This window comes from Didymella exigua (assembly GCF_010094145.1).
Source record: "Didymella exigua CBS 183.55 unplaced genomic scaffold M421scaffold_25, whole genome shotgun sequence".
NCBI lineage: Eukaryota > Fungi > Ascomycota > Dothideomycetes > Pleosporales > Didymellaceae > Didymella > Didymella exigua.
Window position 1 is genome coordinate 380846 of NW_022984799.1, and position 19079 is coordinate 399924.

A 19079-nucleotide genomic window follows, 5' to 3' on the forward strand; every position below is an offset into this window, starting at 1 on the left:
CATATATACTATACATAAGCGTGAGGGTTTCAGCTGTCAAGTCTGTTGCGAAGGCAAAAGAACAGTGTCGGTTACAGCATAGGATAGCACAGACTCGCGACGAGCTGCAAAGTAGAAGGCTGGTGGTTAGGGCAGGCTGCCACTCGAGTATTTAGAGTGGGGGGTGCAGCCTATGCATGGCATGGGGCTGATACAGGACTGACAAGCCATGGTCATGCGAAGGAAGCAGCTGAGCCACAAATGCAATCGGGATGGCAGCACTTGCGTGTCAACGCTATGCGGGGTACGTATACGCGACAGACATGAGCGAATGTCTGCGTGTAGCTTCGCTTCGAACGTTCTTGCGAGAGGGCAAGGGCTGGCATTTGCGGAACAACAATGCCTCAGAGGTCCGTGCAACGCGCTAGTCTGCTATTTAAACGACCGGGTGTTATAGAAGAGCAGTTTAACAGCGTTGACAAAATAGACAACAGCATTGCCAGTGCTGAGAAGATTCCAGTCAGAGCCTACTAGGTATCCGAGCGGATGTTGAGGAGTAGTTCAAGCGGGCGTCGAGCGAACACGATACGGTAACGACCGTCTTCTCAAGCCTAGCTTACATATCGCCAGTGTTTCGATACACATCTGCGAGATATGAAGTCCGCCGTTTGTTTGAACAATCTGTACAGCGTGGATGTGGGTATTTGGTCAAAATCCACGATCCAGCACGATCGATCAAAGGAACCCACCTCCCTGCTCCCCCATCTGCTTCGTCTACCCAATGAGCTCGATCATCAAAACATGAATGTCAGCCTGGTGATTAGCTCGACAACAACTCGATAATCAGAATGTGGGACTGCCCCGCATACCAAGTTACTATCTTCGAATATTCAGGTCTTTGTCTCCTCCGACCACCTCAAGCTGTTCGACTAATGGGGGCCAACTTTTCGCCAATGGGGTGTGGCAGGATGGTTGCTTACTATAGCTTCGAATTCGAACTCATGCCTCAAACGTGCATAAAACATGGATCCGGTAGCTTCGCCCAGCGTCAGCCAGCCTGGGCGCAGTTGTGATTATAGAGAGCCTCGTGCGCCTCAGGTTCTCATGGCTGCAGAAACCGCCCGTTGCTCTGACTGAAGCCTCCGAAATCGTTCGAAGCCCTAGACATTTTTCGTCGCACAAGCTGATTGCCGCATGAGACAGTTTTTCTATAAGTCTACAAGATGCAAGCCGATTGCACAGGTCTTCTGTCTTCGAAAGACGAGCGGCAAAACCAAGAGTCGCCAGTCTTGTCTGTCGCTGACGTCGATTCCGACCACCAAAATTCGGACTTCGAATTGCTGCCTATGAAAGTGCAAGCCAACGACGAAGACTCGGATTCGACTACGCTCCGTGGTTTACGATTTCTGACTACGCCAAGTCGTGCGCTGCTCCTCCTCAGACACTGGGGGTGGGAACTAGGCGCACTGCTGTTCAGCCTGATCGGGTTTTTCGGCACGGTCGGAACTTTGAAAGCCTTTGATGGAAAATCGCAGCCAGCCTGGCCGTATGGTATCACATTGAACTCAGCGGTTGCCTTTCTTTCAACCGTAACGAAAGGCTTTCTTTTGGTTCCAGCCGCAGCGTGTATCAGCCATTCGATTTGGCTCAGCTATGCAAAGGCCGCTCATCCTCTATATATTTAGAGAGCGTATGATGCCGCCAGCAGAGGTCCATGGGGCGCACTACAGCTTCTCTGGACTTTGAGAGCTAAGTGAGCTGGTCTTTCTAAATCAAACACTAGCTAACATAAACAGGGGTCTGGCCTGCTTTGGGGCATTACTCACCGTTTTGGCTTTCGGAGTTGGTCCCACCCTACAACAGGCTATCGTCATGGACACTCGCTCTATCTCTATGAAAGATCTTGCGACCATTCCTTGGTCTCGGGCCTACTTATGTCTACCGTCGATACCAGGATGGTATACTTCTATAGGCAACGACGTAATCCCTGCTGACATGGCAGGATCTCTGTATACAGGTATCCACTACGGCTCTATGTTACCAAGGCAGGCATCGTTGGACCTAGTGCCGAATTTTCCAACAACTGATTGCGATTATCCTCAATTCGAATCGCTTGCAGTGTGTTCTGCATGCCAGAATCAAACCCAGAAGGTAGAAAAATCGTGCTTCACTAAAACATCATTGAGCCCCCCACCATGGTTCGCGCCAAACATACAGACGACGCAATGCAATTTTTCTCTAGAGAATGGCCTGCAGCTTAATAAGTCTGGTTGTATACGGGACATGACTGGTAAGAAGAGATTCCAAGATGAAAGTTACCTCAGGTTGGACACAATGACCATCAGCGCCATGCTGGACCCACTCGAGCCAGTCTCCAATGCAAGCATCGCCAACGTTACCATGCTCAATGCGTCTGTTAGTAACGACTCTATTTCCGCGGATGCTACCCATCGTTCGCTTTACTGGTGCGTAAATGAGTACAAGGCCTCTGTCATTGACGGAGAGCTCGTCGAACATCAGATCAGCTCGGACGGAGAATGGTTGTCAGTATTTGAGAGGGCAACGTACTGGGTCCAACGACCGGCTACTCAGGGTAATGAAACAGGGTACTCGTACTGGATAGATCCTGAAAGCTCGTCCAGGATATACTATTGGCTGTATCCCTTGTTCATCGCAAGTGACAGCGAAAGTCTGCAGTTCATAGAGAAAGCGATAGACTGGGAGGGGGGGGGTGGAAAGTATGAAGATGACGTTCGTTGGGACCCCGACTCTTCCAGCAATTTCAGCTTTGGTGGCCCTCCAGTGCCACATCTACGAGACCTACTCTCGAGTATACGCAATGTTGGTCCCGAAGCGGTCTTCGCCAACCTAGCGAAATCTCTGACAACCTACATCCGCACGGACGGTGCTACCAATCATACTGATGATTATTCCTGGCCAATTGATCCAGTCGTCGGAACAGCCTATCTTAATGAGGTTTACGTCCGTGTCCGTTGGCTTTGGCTCATTTTTATGGGCATCATGCTCATAGGCACCATCGTATTTTTCATCCTAACTGTCTATGAGTCATTCAGACAGAATGTGGAGGCTTGGAAGTCTGAACCACTGGCCTTGATGTATCATGGAGTTGATCGGACCGAGAAAGAGCAGTGTCTCGATAGCGTGGAAGATATGCACGAGCAAAGCAAGGAGATTCGAGTCTGCCTTCAAGAAACAGGATCTGGGCTGAGGCTGGAATGAACGGACATTTGAAGAGCTGGACGTGAATTGTCTCATGTTCACGGCAGTAATTCAAACTCAGATCACGTGGCGCAAGATTTTCCTGCAGACCTCTTCGATCACACTTCAAGAAGTCGCAAGGCTAGGTCGCGATGTACATGGGGTACTCAATGTATTCTGTCTCTATATCCAATGTTCTTATTCTGATGCCGAAGCTAGCCCTTCCATCTTGAAGGACTATGAGCTTCGATTCTACCACACCATGGCCTCTATTTGATCTTCATGAGATCAGACTTCGGAGAAGCATTTTCCATCTCTTGCTTGGCGACTTGTTGACGAAATCCTTCAACCTCCAGCGCCTCGCCACCTTTGTACAGCCTCTGGAACTCCATGTCTATAGGTTCACCCAGTGGATCTTTGTCAGGAAATGTGATGTCGCCCTTACTAGTAACAATCCAAAGTACATAGGTTTCAAACATCGCTCGTCGAAGGCCCATTCTACGTGGAAAAGAGGCGTCAACAGGTGCTGGTTCGAGCAGTGAAATTTGAGAGCCATTGTACGTGCGAATCCACGGATTGACAGTTGAGCATTTAACGCGTTTATTAGCGGGGGATAGCTTACTATCTCGTGGGAGATAAGTCCTGCGGAGTTCATGTTGCTGTGGACCAACACTTACTCCCTTAATGTCTTGGAAATTCTGCTCTGCCTTTCAAACAGCTTTGTATGCCTGATAACACGACAAATATTCAGTGACAGACGAGCTCGCAACAAGCTGGATTATTAATGTAATATTGCGAAATGGCTTCATCAAATCAGATCAGCCATCTGGTTCATCTCCCACCAGCATCGGTGGTTTAGTGGAACTACCGGTCGCCTCCGCTAAATATAAAGTTTTTCTTGCTCTGAAGTGTCAGCTCTTTGTGTAATTTTCGACTTATAATTTCAGTATTCTGCTTTTGTGGTGCGGTTAGGCGGTGGCTTAGCAGTCAAGACAGAATTCAACAACTAGATTTTAGAAAACCATGAGCGAATTACAAAACCTTATGCGCTGAATCAGCAGCCACTCGCCTAATGTGGACGGCGGCGGAACGAGATTGTATTTCCGTCAATCACTTCCCGGGACGCACTGTTCTCATGCGCTGTTTCGATGCTGGCATAAGAGCCATGCACTCATCTCTACATGCGCAGTCTTCACTCCTCCTTTCTTCGTTGTTAGACCTTGAAACTAGAGTGCTGCAACAATCATAGATCTAGAGGATCTCGAAGAGATCATGGCCTTAACCGGCGGTGAGGGCCCACCAGAACTTCTCAAAATTGAGTTCAAAAAGTACGAAAAGGCCGGTGTAGTGCGGCTGCTCAAGCTCTAGAAGCAGCAAGAGTACCGCTGAACATCTCACAAACAGTAGCTAACGCGTACAGGTTCGCTGGCAAAGGTCTCAAGTTTTCAGACTAAGAAATACAACAAGCAACGCCCCTTCAAGCCAATGTTCCTTTACGCATCATCGAAGCGTACCTGTTATAGGGGGTGAAGACTCCGAAGGGCAGGATCAATGATAAAGCGATCACGGTCTAAACGCTCAAAAAGGAGTTCTATCAGATTGCAAGACAGATCAGAAGAGAGACAGGCAAGGATTAGTCCCACAAGGAGTTCGCAGACATAAGGAAGGTAATTCTTCAAAGCAGACAAAGCTTACGATGTATAGCAACTAATCACTCGTCCAGTCCATTAGGGTCACCCTAAGAAACAAAAGTGCCTCCACCGCTTCCAGAAAGCAAGCCATAGCGTACGCGCCCGATGCTGATGACATACAATTCTTTCTCTAGAACTGTCAGGAGAGAACCTACGTCTCTCCACGCATGATGGTGCAGTTCTCGTTCTGGCTTCGCGTCACCCGCACCTACTGGTCACGATTGGTAGTCATGATCATTGTCATACGGTAGTATAATTTGGGAAACGAATATATCACGACCTGGGTGTGCCATCCTTCTTTCTATCACATGGTGCCAATGCAGCTTAACAGCAAGACAAGCGTTATGATCATGGCCGAAACTCCTTCGCTAGTGTCGACGCTCGCTCTCACGTCGCAGGAAAAGCCGAATATAGTGACAGATTCATTGTAGCCAACAGAGGATCTATCAGCAATCAAACCATGCTTAGCTAGATACTGACAACCTCCTATCTTTCTAGAACCTGGTAATTATATCCGACTTCATCTCCGACACGAGAGGCTCGCTCCCGAGGTCCTAATGCATCCTTGCCCTCTTGCCCGTTCCCCCGTGCAACATCTACCACATCGCGAATCGTCCCGCAACGTCGAGGTACATCGTATCGATATACATTGATTTAGAAATATTTCATCTCACAAGACTGCAGCGTCTCATCGTCGAGCCAGGTAGGTGCTGAGAGGTACCAATTGCGGCATTTATACTACAAGCAGTAAGTATAATCAGTTCCACTGTCTTGGACGTACTCACCCTCAGCCTGTATTTGCTTCCAAATCTCTCTTTGAGGATCCCTATGAGCTTTTCGTCGTCGAGATAGCGGTTCGGGATGATCTGCGGGGAAGAGTGCATCTGCGCTACTGGCGGGAGCACCGAGGGAGCAGGCGTGAGTTTGGCTGCCATGATGGCGACAGCCAGCTGGAAGCTGAACAAAAGCGTATCGAATCGTTTGACGTGGATTGCGGTTGTTCAGGGTGTTCGGATAGAGGTGATGGGTGACTCAACCGAGAGATGAGGGGTGATCGTCCGGCAGGCTGCGGGTCGAACCACTGCACTCGGCCACGCGAAGGTCATTGACAAGCACTGCCCAATGGCTGTGTAAAGGCTGCCTAGAAGAAAGCCTGCAAGGCGCATTGGGCTCTCACATGTGGTGATCTGCCCTTGCTGTACTAGGTAGCCAGTCCGTCCGGCAGACGGGCGAGGAGGCTCCACATCCTGCCTGGTCTGACCTGATGCCTGCCTTGATGCAGGCAAGTACCCTCGTGCTTCGGCAAGTGAGGCGGGGTTTCTGCATCATAAGAGCGAATGGAAGATTTCCGGAGGACTTTCTGCCCCATATCCGCTGCTCACATTCGTTGTCGGGGTTGCTTAGTATTGCAGGACCAACGCGAGTAACCTAGTAGGAGAACCACGTACATAGCCCCGGCTCAGCTTAGCTATGTTTTGACAACGTGGATTGGCCGAGTCGAGCATTATCAAGCAGTGATGATGTGTTGGCGGTGCATGAGGATGCCGTTAGCCTGCAGACTTGCAGCACGCTGTGCATAGCCTTTCGGTGTTGGAGCGCAGCAATTGTGAGGTTCAATTCGTACCTTGCAAATGGCTATTCCTCACTGAGCTGGCGGATCTATTCGCGAGATTTTTTTAGTTGATAAGTTTTGGGTCATTCGTAGCTGCTGCAATGACGACGTTGGCAGGGACACTAGTGATCCAGATGGGTTAGCACAATCTGCACCTCTCTGTTGTGGCTGTCAGCCTTCTCGGCCAACAACACATGTCTCTGCAGCGCCGAATTCATTGCCTCGTTGCAGCAAGTCATCAAAATGATGCTTATCGACAGCCTGTCCTCTGTCGAAGACATATACACAGGCAAAAGACGTGGTAAAGCACCACTCCTTACGCTCCATCGAGAGGCACCTTGACACGATGAAGACTTCCGCCTACTTCAAGCGTACGCTCTCTTACGACAGCAGTCCAGCAGCTAGTGAATACTACGAAAGATGTGCAGACCAAGTCTTCGACTCGGATCCTTCGAAAACTCGAATAGGAGCGTTGTATCAGACTCACGGGAACACTCTTGGGCATAGCGAGGCCAAGGACACGGTCAGCAAAGGTGCAGACAAAGACCACCAAGAGACGTCGAAAAATGAACTCCTCGACAGCTCCAGCGATGACCATGACGATAGATCTTCGATTCTTAGCGTAGCCTCAAGTACTGCTTTACCGACGGCGATGGACCAGCGTCAAGCGGACTCCGCCCCGCCTCTTTATCCTGGAATCCCGAAGCTCATATCCCGCGAGATTAAGGAGGACGAGCTCGAGGCTTTTGTGGAAGAAACAAAACACGACTTCCGAGTCTTCTATCTTAGACACCAGACGCACTCATTGAGCCAGTTGCGCATCACCAAATCCGGCTTCGAGCTAATGGCCCGGTTGTGTCATGTCTTTCCTCGCTTCAATGAGTACGTGACTGGCTTCGGAAAGAAGAGCGACGAGACAGAAGTCGGACCTCCTCCGCTCAAGTTCAGAAATTTATACACAAACCGCGGCAATGTCTATCGTGGTTTCGGTAGGTTCCTTCGCGCAAAACCTAGTTTCACTTTGCTAATACTCGCTACATAGAGTGTACCTACATCCTACGATACATTGAGTTCACGAATCGGGGACGCTTCAAAGATCCGTGGTCATTGCGACAGTTCGGTGTGTATCATCGTTTCAAAGGAGGAGATACCCCATGTTCCACGTGGATTCTGGTGGGAGCATCGCAAAGGACTGAGGGTCGCCTTGATCAATACACGCGCAGTGTGGATGACATAGTTGGTGCGAATCCATTCGAGCTTCATGTCATCTTCCTCGACACTGTCATTGGTAGCTGGAGACCGTACCTGGTTGACAAAGCGAAGCAAGTAACGGCTCTGGTAGGTGAAATGCGTCTAACATTAGGCTTATTATTAATCTGTTCCAGTCCAACAAAGCCAATGGTGTGGTTGTCAGCACTGAGGACGATCCTGACAACTTCGTTGAAATTTCGCCGGACGACCATTTGGAGTTGAAGCAGATTGAAGACGAGACCGCTGACCTGCTCTTATGCCTAGACTCTACTTCTGGTACTTTGGCAAGCTTCGAAGAGATGTACGACCAATTCTGCCAGCGTCAGGACTATCTGAGGCCGGGATGTAAACTTGATGATGTAGCGGTGGCTCTCAGAGCCCAGGTGAAAGAAATTCAGTACACTGAACGCAAAGCAGAAGCCTTGCTCGCGAAGATCAAGAGCACGAGAACTCTGGTAAGTGAATATCTGCCTTGGGGCATGCTTTCCATGAGCTCGCTAATCTCTTCCCTTAGACCTCGTCATTGCTTGAAAGACAAAGTGGTTTCAACATCAATCACCAGATCGGTGCTTTACGAGCCGGAAACTCAATCATGCAAAATATCGCCGAGAAAAACTGCAAAGACTCATCCAGCATGAGAATTCTCACGATTATCACGATGATCTATCTCCCTTGCACCATCGTCTGCAACTTCTACTCGACGCAATTCGTCGACCAGACCGTAGCTGATGATGGTTCGTCACAGATGGGATACGCGCAGAACGTTTGGGTTTTTTTCGCCATTTCAATTCCTCTCACCATCTTCACTTTTATCGCCTGGTACTCTTGGATTCGAATCGGAGACATGCGGAAGGAGAGAGCTATTCGGCTTTCTGAGAAAGAGGCTGAGTCGCAAGTATGACTCGCTTAGATGTTGCTTGCATAGGGCCCGAACTCGTGGGGCGCAGGGTGCAGCATTAGCTTATCACACACCAACCTGCCGTTTGTGGCTGCAGAATCCTACGTAACATCGCACTCAATGCTCGTGCAGCGATGTCCATTCCTCTGCGCCTACCAAGCCTGACGAGTTTGCGCAGCTCATGCAGCTGCGACTGGAGTGCTCCGACTGAGTCGGCTAAGCACTTCATCCCTCGGTTTGTTCGAAATCAACCAGTCGCTCACTTCTGAGCTCGCTTCCGTCACTCACACCTTGTCGGTTAGAGTGACCAGTCCTCAAATTGGCTTACTCCGGGCCCGGTATGCACCCCCGCAGCCAGCACTCTCGGCATGTCACTACGAGCACAGCCGCCTTTGTTCAAATATGCCTTACCGATCTCCTGCACACTACTGTCCACCACGAGGCAACCAGTAATGCTCACCTTCCACTCGAGCGACGCTGCTATCAGTTATCGACTGGCGCCCCACGGGTTCTCCGTGCGCGTGTGTGTGTGCTGACGGGCACAATCGGGCTTCAGAACCATGGCTGCGAACGCCGAATAGCAAGGGACAGTTGCGCAGCCTGGATGGCACATACCTGCCTCTATTACTGTGGCTTGGTTGTCTTGTTGCCTGCTCGGTGGATTGCAGATAAAGGCTGGACAAGCGCACATCTTCCGACATTGCCAGCGAACCGACTGTGCCATCGCTACTTTCGGCCCGCAAATGTGATCAGTTCGGTGCTTGTCACGTGCCCTAAATCTTGCACAGCTCATGCTATCATCTCCATAGGATCTATTGCCGAGCATCGACACCACACGATGGCACCACGACTTCGAGACACTGAGCAAGTGCTGGAATACATGGACGAACATCTGACATCGACTGTATTCAGAGGCGAAAAACAAAGATTCTTGCCAAGACCAAACTTTGAAGCTGTCACAGCCGAGGACGTCGTTCGGATATTGGTCAAGAAGGATGGTGACTTGTACCTTGGGCCAGCTGAAGAAGAGGAATTTGTACGAAAGATTATTACCTCGGGACGAAAGATGTTCGCCACCTGCATTTATGCCGAGATATCTTTGGCCTGTGTGAAGGCATTGTTCGAGTGCGGTCTTAGTGATGCGAGGTTTCCTTTCAAGGAAGACGATTGCACCGCACAGAAGTACAAACGAAAGTTCAAGAAGGACTACCTGGAAAGACAGAGACTGTTCAATGCAGCATACTTCCAGTTGAACTCAGAGCAGATATGGACGGGTCACACAGCCAAACCTCTCATACTGGACGAGGGTGAATCTGCGCTGCTTGGCAAGGGAGCTTTTGGTAACGTGTACAAAATCTGGATACATCCTGCGCAGCGTTCATTCTCAAGTGTAAGTTCTCGCCTGCTTTCGTCAATCAATTACTAATAACGTAAGCAGGGGGCCAACAAACACGGGCAGTTTGCCATGAAAGTCACTCAACATGAAGGCACACGCGAAGTATCTTTCCACAGGGCAATGGCAGACTTGTCTCATATCCATCTACTAAAATGCCTTGCAAGCTTCACATTCAGCTCGCAGTACAACATGATCTACGAGAAGGCCGATTGCGATGTTGAAAGATTCATGGAGAAACACTCGAACGCACGGCAACTCGCTGACCTCAGACCAGACGATCTGGCTCAGCAGCTCTTTGGTCTGGCAGATGCTCTCTGTGTCATTCATAACCAAGGTCAAACCGATCCTGGCGATACCTCCTCTCTGCTTGCTCCTAGCTCTGTCCAGCCGAAGACTGGTTACATCCATGACATCAAGCCTGAGAACCTTCTCATGTTCATCTATGAGAATGACGATGGTAGAAAGACATACTGGTTCAGGCTGTCAGACTTTTCGTGCGCCAAAGTGGTCGAGACCCTCATCTCAGGGACTACCAAAAACAGACGTAGTTGGCAGACAGTCAGTAAGTCTGGAACACCTATATACCGAGCTCCTGAAGCGGCCGATGAGGGCAAGACGTCTCGTCCCTACGACTTGTGGTCTCTTGGTTGTGTCTACCTGGAGCTCTTGGTATGGTTCCTTGACGGCTACGCGGCCTTGAACGATTTTCGTGACAAGCGCGAATGTCCAGTCACGCCTGGTGGCCGGGAGGATGAAGGATTCTACTACAAGTCTCAGAAGGGTGACAACTTCAAGCTTCGGGATTTAGTTGTGGAGAAAATTCAGAGTGTGTCTGAACGCTGCAATGGCTCTCTTCAGCACATCGCGAGAGTCATTCCGAAGCTACTCAAGATCGATCCGCAACGCCGCCCCACTGCCGAGCAGTTGGTCAGACAACTAAAGGTCATCGACAAAGGCACTCGACCACCTGTGGAGGTCATGTCTGGGCGACAAACTCCAAGCGGTGCTGGTCGTCTGTCACCCCCGTCGGACGTGTCCCATGGCGATTCAGATTCTAGCTTCGACGGTATGATCAAAGTTCAGCACCCCACCGAGTAATGAAGCATTTCTTCTGTAACTTCACTTTGTTTGTCATGTATAGCTGCTGTATCGTGCTTGGGCGGACTCTGACTCTAGTAGCCTGATCTCGTCAGGCAAGCAGTATTTTTGCGCCTTGCTGTACAACTCTGTTTTGCTGGGTGGCTCTCTCTCCCTTGTTCTGCTTTCAAATACCCGACCTCTCTAGCGATCGTCGTTACCGTCGTTATCTGAATCGGACCCGTTATGTAACATTGTATGCTACAATAATCTCGAATGCCGACATGTCCAGAGAGGCAGTTCAGTGCAATATGACAAAGAGCTGATGTTCAACTACCTAGATCACCTTACTCAATCTTCCCTCAATTCAAGCAGCTATTGGTCTTTGAGGACCCACACGTTCTTTTGGGTGCTACACAAAGCCTTATCCTCTATGCATGTGCCCATGAACGAGTAGAGCTTTGACTCAGACGAGCGAAAACATTCGAACAGGAACGCTGGTAGCGCGTAAGGCGGTAAGAGTAATAAGGAGTAGGTGCGGCCGTCGCTGATACCTCTCTACTTCGATGCTCATGTCCGTGAGAATTTTAACGGGATCTGATTGTAACATGCGCGTCTCTGTGTTGTACATGGCGTAGCAGGTTCGGTCTATTCGGTCTCTTTCATCTCCCTGCAGCAGTATGACTGGCCGGTAAGAGCTTGAGAGTCTTACCCAATATATTGGCTCTCCAGCCGTGAGAACTTCCGTATAGCAGGCACCGATGACTTGCCAGCTCAATGCTTTGCTCGTCTTATGGCCGGGGATCGGTCGCAAAACGATAGGTAGCTTGCAACCGAGGACGACAGTCACTGTGTTGCCCGTTCGGGTGCCAATAGGCGCAACTCCAGTGTGGCCTTTACTTGCGGTAAAAAGACTCTTGCCCACAAGATTCAGATGGATGACGTTCAGGACAAGCATCTGGTTGCGCATGAAGGCCCCCGTCGGTGACATCATTTCGAGCTAGCGTGGAATTAGAGACAATAAGTAAACAATAGCTACTCTAACGTACTCTATCACCGAGCCGGTCATATCACCAAACTAGTCAAAAACTCTTAGCGCGCCCAATTTATGTTGCAGCAACTTGAATTAACGTACCTCACGGGTGAGTGGCCGGCCCGGGCGAGTGACTGGATTTTGCTAAGACCACACTAAACTTCATACAACCTATGATGTCTTAACGCAAAAAGGCTTAAAGTGTCTTAAAGGAACTAGATATACAGCTTGCTATTTAGGCTCTTAAATAAGACACAACTCTTACTATTTAATGTGCTATAACAATCTACAAGGTATTAGAAAGAATACTAAGATAATAATATACTAGAACGCTCTTAAGATGTAATTATAAGGTCAACTTAATAAAGCTAACAAGCACTAAAGAGGAGGTAATTGTGCAGCATGTTCTAAAGCTAGATAAGCAAGGATACCCACCCTAGCTTACTAATGTAGAGGATATAGCCAACTCTCTACTTACTAAGCGCCACTAGCCTCCTATTGGCAAGAACTAGGCTAGAATGTTTGTTAAGCATCACCTAGAGCTTATAGTTAAGTTTAATTAAAAGTATAACTATAAGAGAGCCCTCTGCAAGGATCCTAAGGTAGTCTAGGGCTAGTTCTACCTAGTAGAGAATACTAAAGCTAAGTATAGTATCCTAGATAAAGATACCTATAATTTTAACAAGTCTAGGTTTATAATAGGTATTATATTAACAGGAGCTGTTGTTACAGGCTTAGAGAGTTATAGAAGACTAAAGTCAGTACAGCAGGGTAAGTAAGAGTAGACTAGCATTATCTAGGGTATTAACATATTAGGATAGAGTATCCTACCCTTTGTTATCTTCTAAGGCAAGCACTACCTCTCTACCTAGTATAAGGAGCTATCTTTATATTATAACTAGGTTATTACTGTCTCTAAGAATAGCTAGACTAATAATAAGCTTAGTATTAAGTAGCTAAAGCACTTTAATAAGCACACAAAGGAGCGCACTGTTAGCAGCTATTAGGTACTTATTCTATACAGCTATAACAGATATAATTTAGTTAAGTTCTACTAGTACTATAAAGAACACAAGATTATTACCTTGTGTATGCCTCTATACTTGTTACACCTGTTGCAGCTGCTTAATATAGGTTGTTTTACCCTAATAAAGAAGGCCTATAACGTGCTTCACAAGCGAGCGGCGCACCCAAGCGAGCGGCGCACTTTCTCCAGCGCAGCGCACGCACCGCGACGTAGTGCAACACCATCACAAATTCCTATAATATACGTAACAGGATAATATTATTCATAAGCATCACTATCATCTACATCCTCTATTTCTACCTTGCAGGTGCGGGAGTTATGCCCAATCTTGCTGCAACAGCTGCAGCGCCTCTCTGCGCGCACCCTCTTTGCAGGCGTCTTGCTATCCTCACAACTACTACCCTCCTTTTTAGTAATTAAGTTAGATACCTTACTAACTATTAGGGTCTCCTCTGCGCGTATATACTGCCTCTTACAGGTCTTGCACTTTGTAAGCATGTTAACAGCGTCTTAAAGGTAGCCTATTTCCTCCTGCACTAACACTATATTATAAGCTATCTACTAAGCGCCTTTACTTAGCTGCTTAACCTGCTTATCTAATAAACTTGCTAGAGACCCCTAATAGTTTTGTATGCAATTTCAAATTAGCGTGGATTGCGCCTCTATCTCGCAGGCGTTGCGCAGTGTTTGCGCCTCCTAGGCAACAGTGCCTGGTGCAGGTGGCATTGGCGTGCGCAGCTGTACATCAAGCTTCAATAACACAACCTTAGGGTTATGTAGGACTAGTCTAGCACCTTAAAACCCTGCGCAAATATTCTCTAGTGTAAATATCTTCTTAAAAGCTGCTTTAAAGGCTAGGAGGAAGGTTTCTTTGTTAATATAGTAGATGCAGCTGCGTGCTAAGAGCGAGATCCTGTTGCTATAGTGGCGCTTTAACAGCAAGTAGGGGACAACATCAAGAGGCTGCAGGATGTGTGATAAGTGTAGTGGCATGCAGAGAGTGATAATCTTGTTCTCCTTGCAGTAGTCCTGGAATTCTATTAAGCAGTGGCTCTTATAACCATTAATAATAAGCAGCCTATACGCCCTAGCAGAGGACGCCTTTGTATAGACGTTGAAATGCTTAAGCTACACTAGCACAACGTTATTATTAGTCTAGCTAGTAGGAGAGACTATAACAACCTAGTTGTAAGGTAGACTAGTAAACTAGGAGGAGATAAGGACCTTACCTGCAAAGATAAGGAAGGGTAGGATTATATACCCTATTGTAGTAACACCTTATACTAGGGTAACCTACTTGCAATTGCTAGGTTATAGTTTCTTCTATTTCCTAGGTTTCTCTAAGCCTGTAATAACAAGCTAAGAGGATATCTTGCCTATTATAAAGCTAGACTTATTAAAGTTCTAGGTGTCCTAATCTATAATACTATACTTCGCCTTTGTTGATTAAACTAGGCTAAACCATGGCTAGATAATTGCTGGGTCCTTGCAGGCAGCTCGCTAGCAATCATACGGACAGCTCCATCGCGTTCGCAGCTCTGGTGTACGCTTAATAAAGTTATTAACCTAGTTCTTGCCTGTAGGCTTCCCACCACGCTCTCTTAGCAGTCTATCAGCTATATCTTGTACGTGCACCTTTAAGGGCGGTATTCTACGTAAACTCTCTTTAAGTATACACTGTATAATTGCCTCCTCTTCTAGCTTTATAAGGCATTTTAATTTTAGCTTGCAATTGTGTTAAGAGCGTGTTCTATTGCGTTGTTATTATTTTGTAGTTTAAGGGACCTTATAGACTTTCTTAGCAAGCTGTATACTCTTAATCTACTCTTTTTAAAGATCTAAGATAGCAAGCTGTACGTCAGCTTTAGTATAGAGTCTCTGGGTTTGGTGTTGTTGAGGCATTACGTGTTGTCGCTGCGCAAGCGTTTTGGTGGGGAGAGTGCGCCGCTCGCTTGGGTGCGCCGCTCGCTTGTGAAGCACGTTAGTCACTAAGCTAAGCTGCTAATGCGCAATAAGATTACTTACATTATAAAACTTAAGTTTTTACTGTGCTTTAAAGGAGCTTTTAATGACTCTATCACTAGGAGCAATATCTAGGGAGGATTTAGAGGTGCTAGCTCAGTCCCCTTTAATCTAGAGGCTGTAATATTAAAACTTAAAGTGCGTCTATGTACTCTACTACTACCTATTATAGATAAGAGTACATAGCACTCTTAAACCCTATAGAACACCCTAGAATTTAGGTTGTAATTAAAGCTTATTTTAGAGAGGATTTAACAACAAACTAATAGCTCTCTAACTTTAATATTTAATACTCTTAATTAGCTTACTAAGGGCGCAGAGATAATAGCGCATTTACTAGTTTTAGTGCATAACTAGGTTGCAGAGCTTTCAGCTGCTAATAAGGCCGCTACACGCTGTAAATCACACAAGAGGAAGCAGATCTAGAGGGAGGGGACTCTTACTGTTAGTAAAGGAGTGCGCTTATCTACCCTAAAGGAGTTTAAAGCCTGTAGTAATAGGAAGAAGGCAAGCAAGAAGAGGTGTATTAAACTAGGCACTTAGTCTTTATAACGCTGTAGTAGGTGAAGTAAGGCAGGGCACAATGCGCTACTGTGCATAAAAGATGCGCAAGATACTATAGATTAGTGCTGTATACTGCAAGTTATAGTAACTTATAGTAACTTGCTGTAATATGCACTAAACAGTTAACTAAGCTCCTACATCGGGAAAAGTTTTTCCATTGTCAAAATTAGGAAATCGTGGCATTATACTGTAGGCAATAGTAGGACTTGTAGGCCTACAACAGTTATTTAATGTGCATTTAATGTCTAGCTAATTTTAAGCTAACAGCTCTAACAGTCCTAACAGCTGCAATAGCTACAACAACTCCTAATCGTGCTATAATAGTAGCTCTGCTTAATAAACTATACTTTTATTATATTAATATACTACTATATCTCCTCTTTAAAATAAGCTATTAAACAACATTATAGACCTAGTAATAGAATAGTTATTAAGTGTAGAAGGTTTTAAGCTTAATGTTCCTTACCAAGAAACTAAGTTAAGATTCTTTGCTAGGGCTCTAGCAGCCTGAATGTTAGAAAATATAAGAATATTATTCAAGAATAGTAGGTAAACCAAGAATTTTACGCCTAGGCCTGCCTGTCCTGCAAGCTCCTGTTGCGCTGCTGCAGTGTGTGTGTGTGTGTGTGTTGTGGTCAGCAGGTGCTATGCTGTATGCTGTTGCAGCTGCTACGTTGTGTGCGGGCGCAGCTGCAGCTGCTATGGTGTGCTGTCGCAACTTCAAAACACAAACCTTTAACAAACAAACCTTCAACGCTCTATAACTTGCGTTGTAGTAGGCCTACAATAATAATTTTTTGCTTATTTTGAAGCTATAATTTCGCTCTATCTGTATGTGAAATTTCGCAATTTTTGAATATTTAATGCTAGTGCTAGCACTACTAAGGGTAGCTATGCAACAACGTTGCAACGTTGTTTTAAGTTTATTAAATATAGGCACTTAGCGTTTTAGCTGTTAGCAACGTTGGCGCGAAATTAGGGCTGTTGGGCGCAAATTGGGGCTGTTGGGGCCGTTGAACGGCCGTTGCATGACCATGCCACGACTGTCAGCAACGGCCGGTCTAGGCCGGATTTCGAAAAACTTTTCCCGATGTAGTTGACCACCTCTACCCTAAGTCTTCTTAGATGGCTGAGCTGCTACATCGGGAAAAGTTTTTCCATTGTCGAAATCAGGAAATCGTGGCATTGTACTGTAGGCAACAGTAGGACTTGTAGGCCTATAACAGTTATTTAATGTGCATTCAATGTCTAGCTAATTTTAAGCTAACAGCTCTAACAGTCCTAACAGCTGCAATAGCTATAACAACTCCTAATCCTGCTACAAAAGTAGCTCTGCTTAATAAACTATACTTTTATTATATTAATATACTACTAAGTCTCCTCTTTATAATAAGCTATTTGTAAAGAAAGTAGGGGAAGGACTAGACTACTTTCTTCCTAGTCTAGAAGGACCTAGACAAATCTAGACTAGCTTTGTCTAAATAGGAAGCGTATAGCCTAATAGAGGTAAGGTAGGGTTATGTAATATAATAGACAAGTTATTATATTAGATACTAGGTAGAGATTCCTAGGCTAGGTATAGAGTAAACAGAGGGGGGAGAGCTAGAGGTATTTATGCTTCCTCTCCTCTGTCTGTATTTCTAAGCAGAACATTCTAGACTCCTCTAGGTAGGTCTACTACATCTATGCTTAGTATTGCTGCATATACAAGTAAGATTACATAGGTGTATGTGTAATTATATACGTCAGCATCTTACAGAGTAGGCTACTCTATTTGTAAGCAGAGGGTCTAGAACATTTCTAGTTACTAAAAATAGAGAATAGCATATCTTAAGAACAAGAGGAGATACAGGCTTTGTAAGCACACCATTCTAATCCTCTCTTCTTAGAGATTACAATAGCAATGCTTAGGTAAGCATAGCGCTATACCTAAGAGGGAAATACGCCAGAGAAAGATTATAAGAACAAAGTCTTATAACTTTACACTATTAAACAATATTATAGGCCTATTAATAGAATAGTTATTAAGCATAGAAGGTTTTAAGCTTAATATTCCTTACTAAGACACTAAGTTAAGATTCTTTGCTAGGGCTCTAGCAGCCTAAATATTAGAAAATATAAGAATATTATTCAAGAATAGTAGGTAAACTAAGAATTCTACGCTTAGGCCTGCCTGTTCTGCAGTGTGTGCTTGTTAGCAGGTGCTTTGTTGTGTGCTGTTGCAGCTGCTACGTCGTGTGCTGTTGCAGCTGCAGCTGAGACATTGTGTACTGGCGCAGCTGCAGCTGCCATGGTGTGCTGTCGCAACTTCAAAACACAAACCTTTAACAAACAAACCTTTAACGCTCTATAACTTGTGTTGTAGTAGGCCTACAATAATAATATTTTGCTTATTTTGAAGCTACAATTTCGCTCTATCTGTGCATGAAATTTCGCAATTTTTAAATATTTAATACTAGTGCTAGCAGAACTAAGGGTAGCTATGCAACAACGTTGCAATGTTATTTTAAGTTTATTAAATATAGGCACTTAGTGTTTTAGCTATTAGTAATATTAGCGCAAAATTAGGGCTGTTGGGCGCAAATTAGGGCTGTTAGGGCCGTTGAACGGCCATTGCACAACCATGCCACAACTGTCAGTAACGCCCGGTCTGGGCCGGATTTCGAAAAACTTTTCCCGATGTACACACGCCTTAGCAGCTACCCGCGATGCTGCTGGGCCATACTTAAGTGTGTCACCATGCTGAATCTGCTTTCTCTTACGCAATTTTCTCTTAGTTATTACTACTAATTACTCTTTAAGCTCTTACACACAGGCCTTAATAAGGACATTTTTGTGCAGTATCTCTTTAGCCCCTTTTACAAGCTTTAAGAACCTCTCTTGCGCTATACTTAGTAATTATTAGAAGGAGTTGCTTACAAGCTTAGATTAAGACCTAAACTTGTGTGTATTACTTAGTGTCTTAGATTGCCACAGTGTTTTAGGTATGTAAAGTTATAAGACTTTGTTCTTATAATCTTTATCTAGCGTATTTCCCTCTTAGGTATAGCGCTATGCTTACCTAAGCATTGCTATTGTAATCTCTAAGAAGAAAGGATTAGAATAGTGTGCTTACAAAGCCTGTATCTCCTCTCATTCTTAAGATATACTGTTCTCTATTTTTAGTAACTAGAAATGTTCTAGACCCTCTGCTTACAAATAGAGTAGCCTACTCTGTAAGATGCTAACGTATACAATTACGCATACACCTACGTAATCTTGCTTGCATATGCAGCAATACTAAGCATAGATAAAGTAGACCTACCTAGAG

At 45.9% G+C, this 19079-nt stretch overlaps 3 protein-coding genes across 3 annotated transcripts; all 3 read left to right on the forward strand.

Annotated features, from left to right (window-relative positions):
• Positions 1 to 1058: 1058 nt before the first annotated feature.
• Positions 1059 to 3411, forward strand: M421DRAFT_397808 (uncharacterized protein). Its single transcript, XM_033590146.1, has 2 exons — positions 1059 to 1530; positions 1763 to 3411. The coding sequence occupies exons 1-2, from the start codon at positions 1203 to 1205 to the stop codon at positions 3217 to 3219; spliced, it is 1785 nt and encodes a 594-aa protein (XP_033446265.1). The 5' UTR covers positions 1059 to 1202; the 3' UTR covers positions 3220 to 3411.
• Positions 3412 to 6710: 3299 nt separating this feature from the next.
• M421DRAFT_230472 (uncharacterized protein) lies at positions 6711 to 8822 on the forward strand. The gene is made up of 4 exons (XM_033588397.1): positions 6711 to 7490; positions 7544 to 7839; positions 7887 to 8207; positions 8267 to 8822. The coding sequence occupies exons 1-4, from the start codon at positions 6848 to 6850 to the stop codon at positions 8651 to 8653; spliced, it is 1647 nt and encodes a 548-aa protein (XP_033446266.1). The 5' UTR covers positions 6711 to 6847; the 3' UTR covers positions 8654 to 8822.
• Positions 8823 to 11510, forward strand: M421DRAFT_230476 (kinase-like protein). Its single transcript, XM_033588398.1, has 2 exons — positions 8823 to 10040; positions 10089 to 11510. Exons 1-2 carry the CDS (start codon positions 8991 to 8993, stop codon positions 11142 to 11144), a joined length of 2106 nt encoding a protein of 701 aa, XP_033446267.1. The 5' UTR covers positions 8823 to 8990; the 3' UTR covers positions 11145 to 11510.
• Positions 11511 to 19079: the final 7569 nt, after the last annotated feature.

What these genes read in the sequence shown, in the direction of transcription:
- M421DRAFT_230472 (XM_033588397.1), top strand. Translation starts at nt 6,848, where the DNA reads ATGAAGACTTCCGCCTACTTCAAGCGTACGCTCTCTTACGACAGCAGT. An exon ending in CAATGTCTATCGTGGTTTCG is followed by an intron (nt 7,491 to 7,543) that starts GTAGGTTCCTTC and finishes CTCGCTACATAG; the next exon opens with AGTGTACCTACATCCTACGA. An exon ending in TCAAGAGCACGAGAACTCTG is followed by an intron (nt 8,208 to 8,266) that starts GTAAGTGAATAT and finishes CTCTTCCCTTAG; the next exon opens with ACCTCGTCATTGCTTGAAAG.
- M421DRAFT_397808 (XM_033590146.1), top strand. Translation starts at nt 1,203, where the DNA reads ATGCAAGCCGATTGCACAGGTCTTCTGTCTTCGAAAGACGAGCGGCAA. An exon ending in GCAGCCAGCCTGGCCGTATG is followed by an intron (nt 1,531 to 1,762) that starts GTATCACATTGA and finishes ATCAAACACTAG; the next exon opens with CTAACATAAACAGGGGTCTG.
- M421DRAFT_230476 (XM_033588398.1), top strand. Translation starts at nt 8,991, where the DNA reads ATGCACCCCCGCAGCCAGCACTCTCGGCATGTCACTACGAGCACAGCC. An exon ending in CGCAGCGTTCATTCTCAAGT is followed by an intron (nt 10,041 to 10,088) that starts GTAAGTTCTCGC and finishes TAACGTAAGCAG; the next exon opens with GGGGCCAACAAACACGGGCA.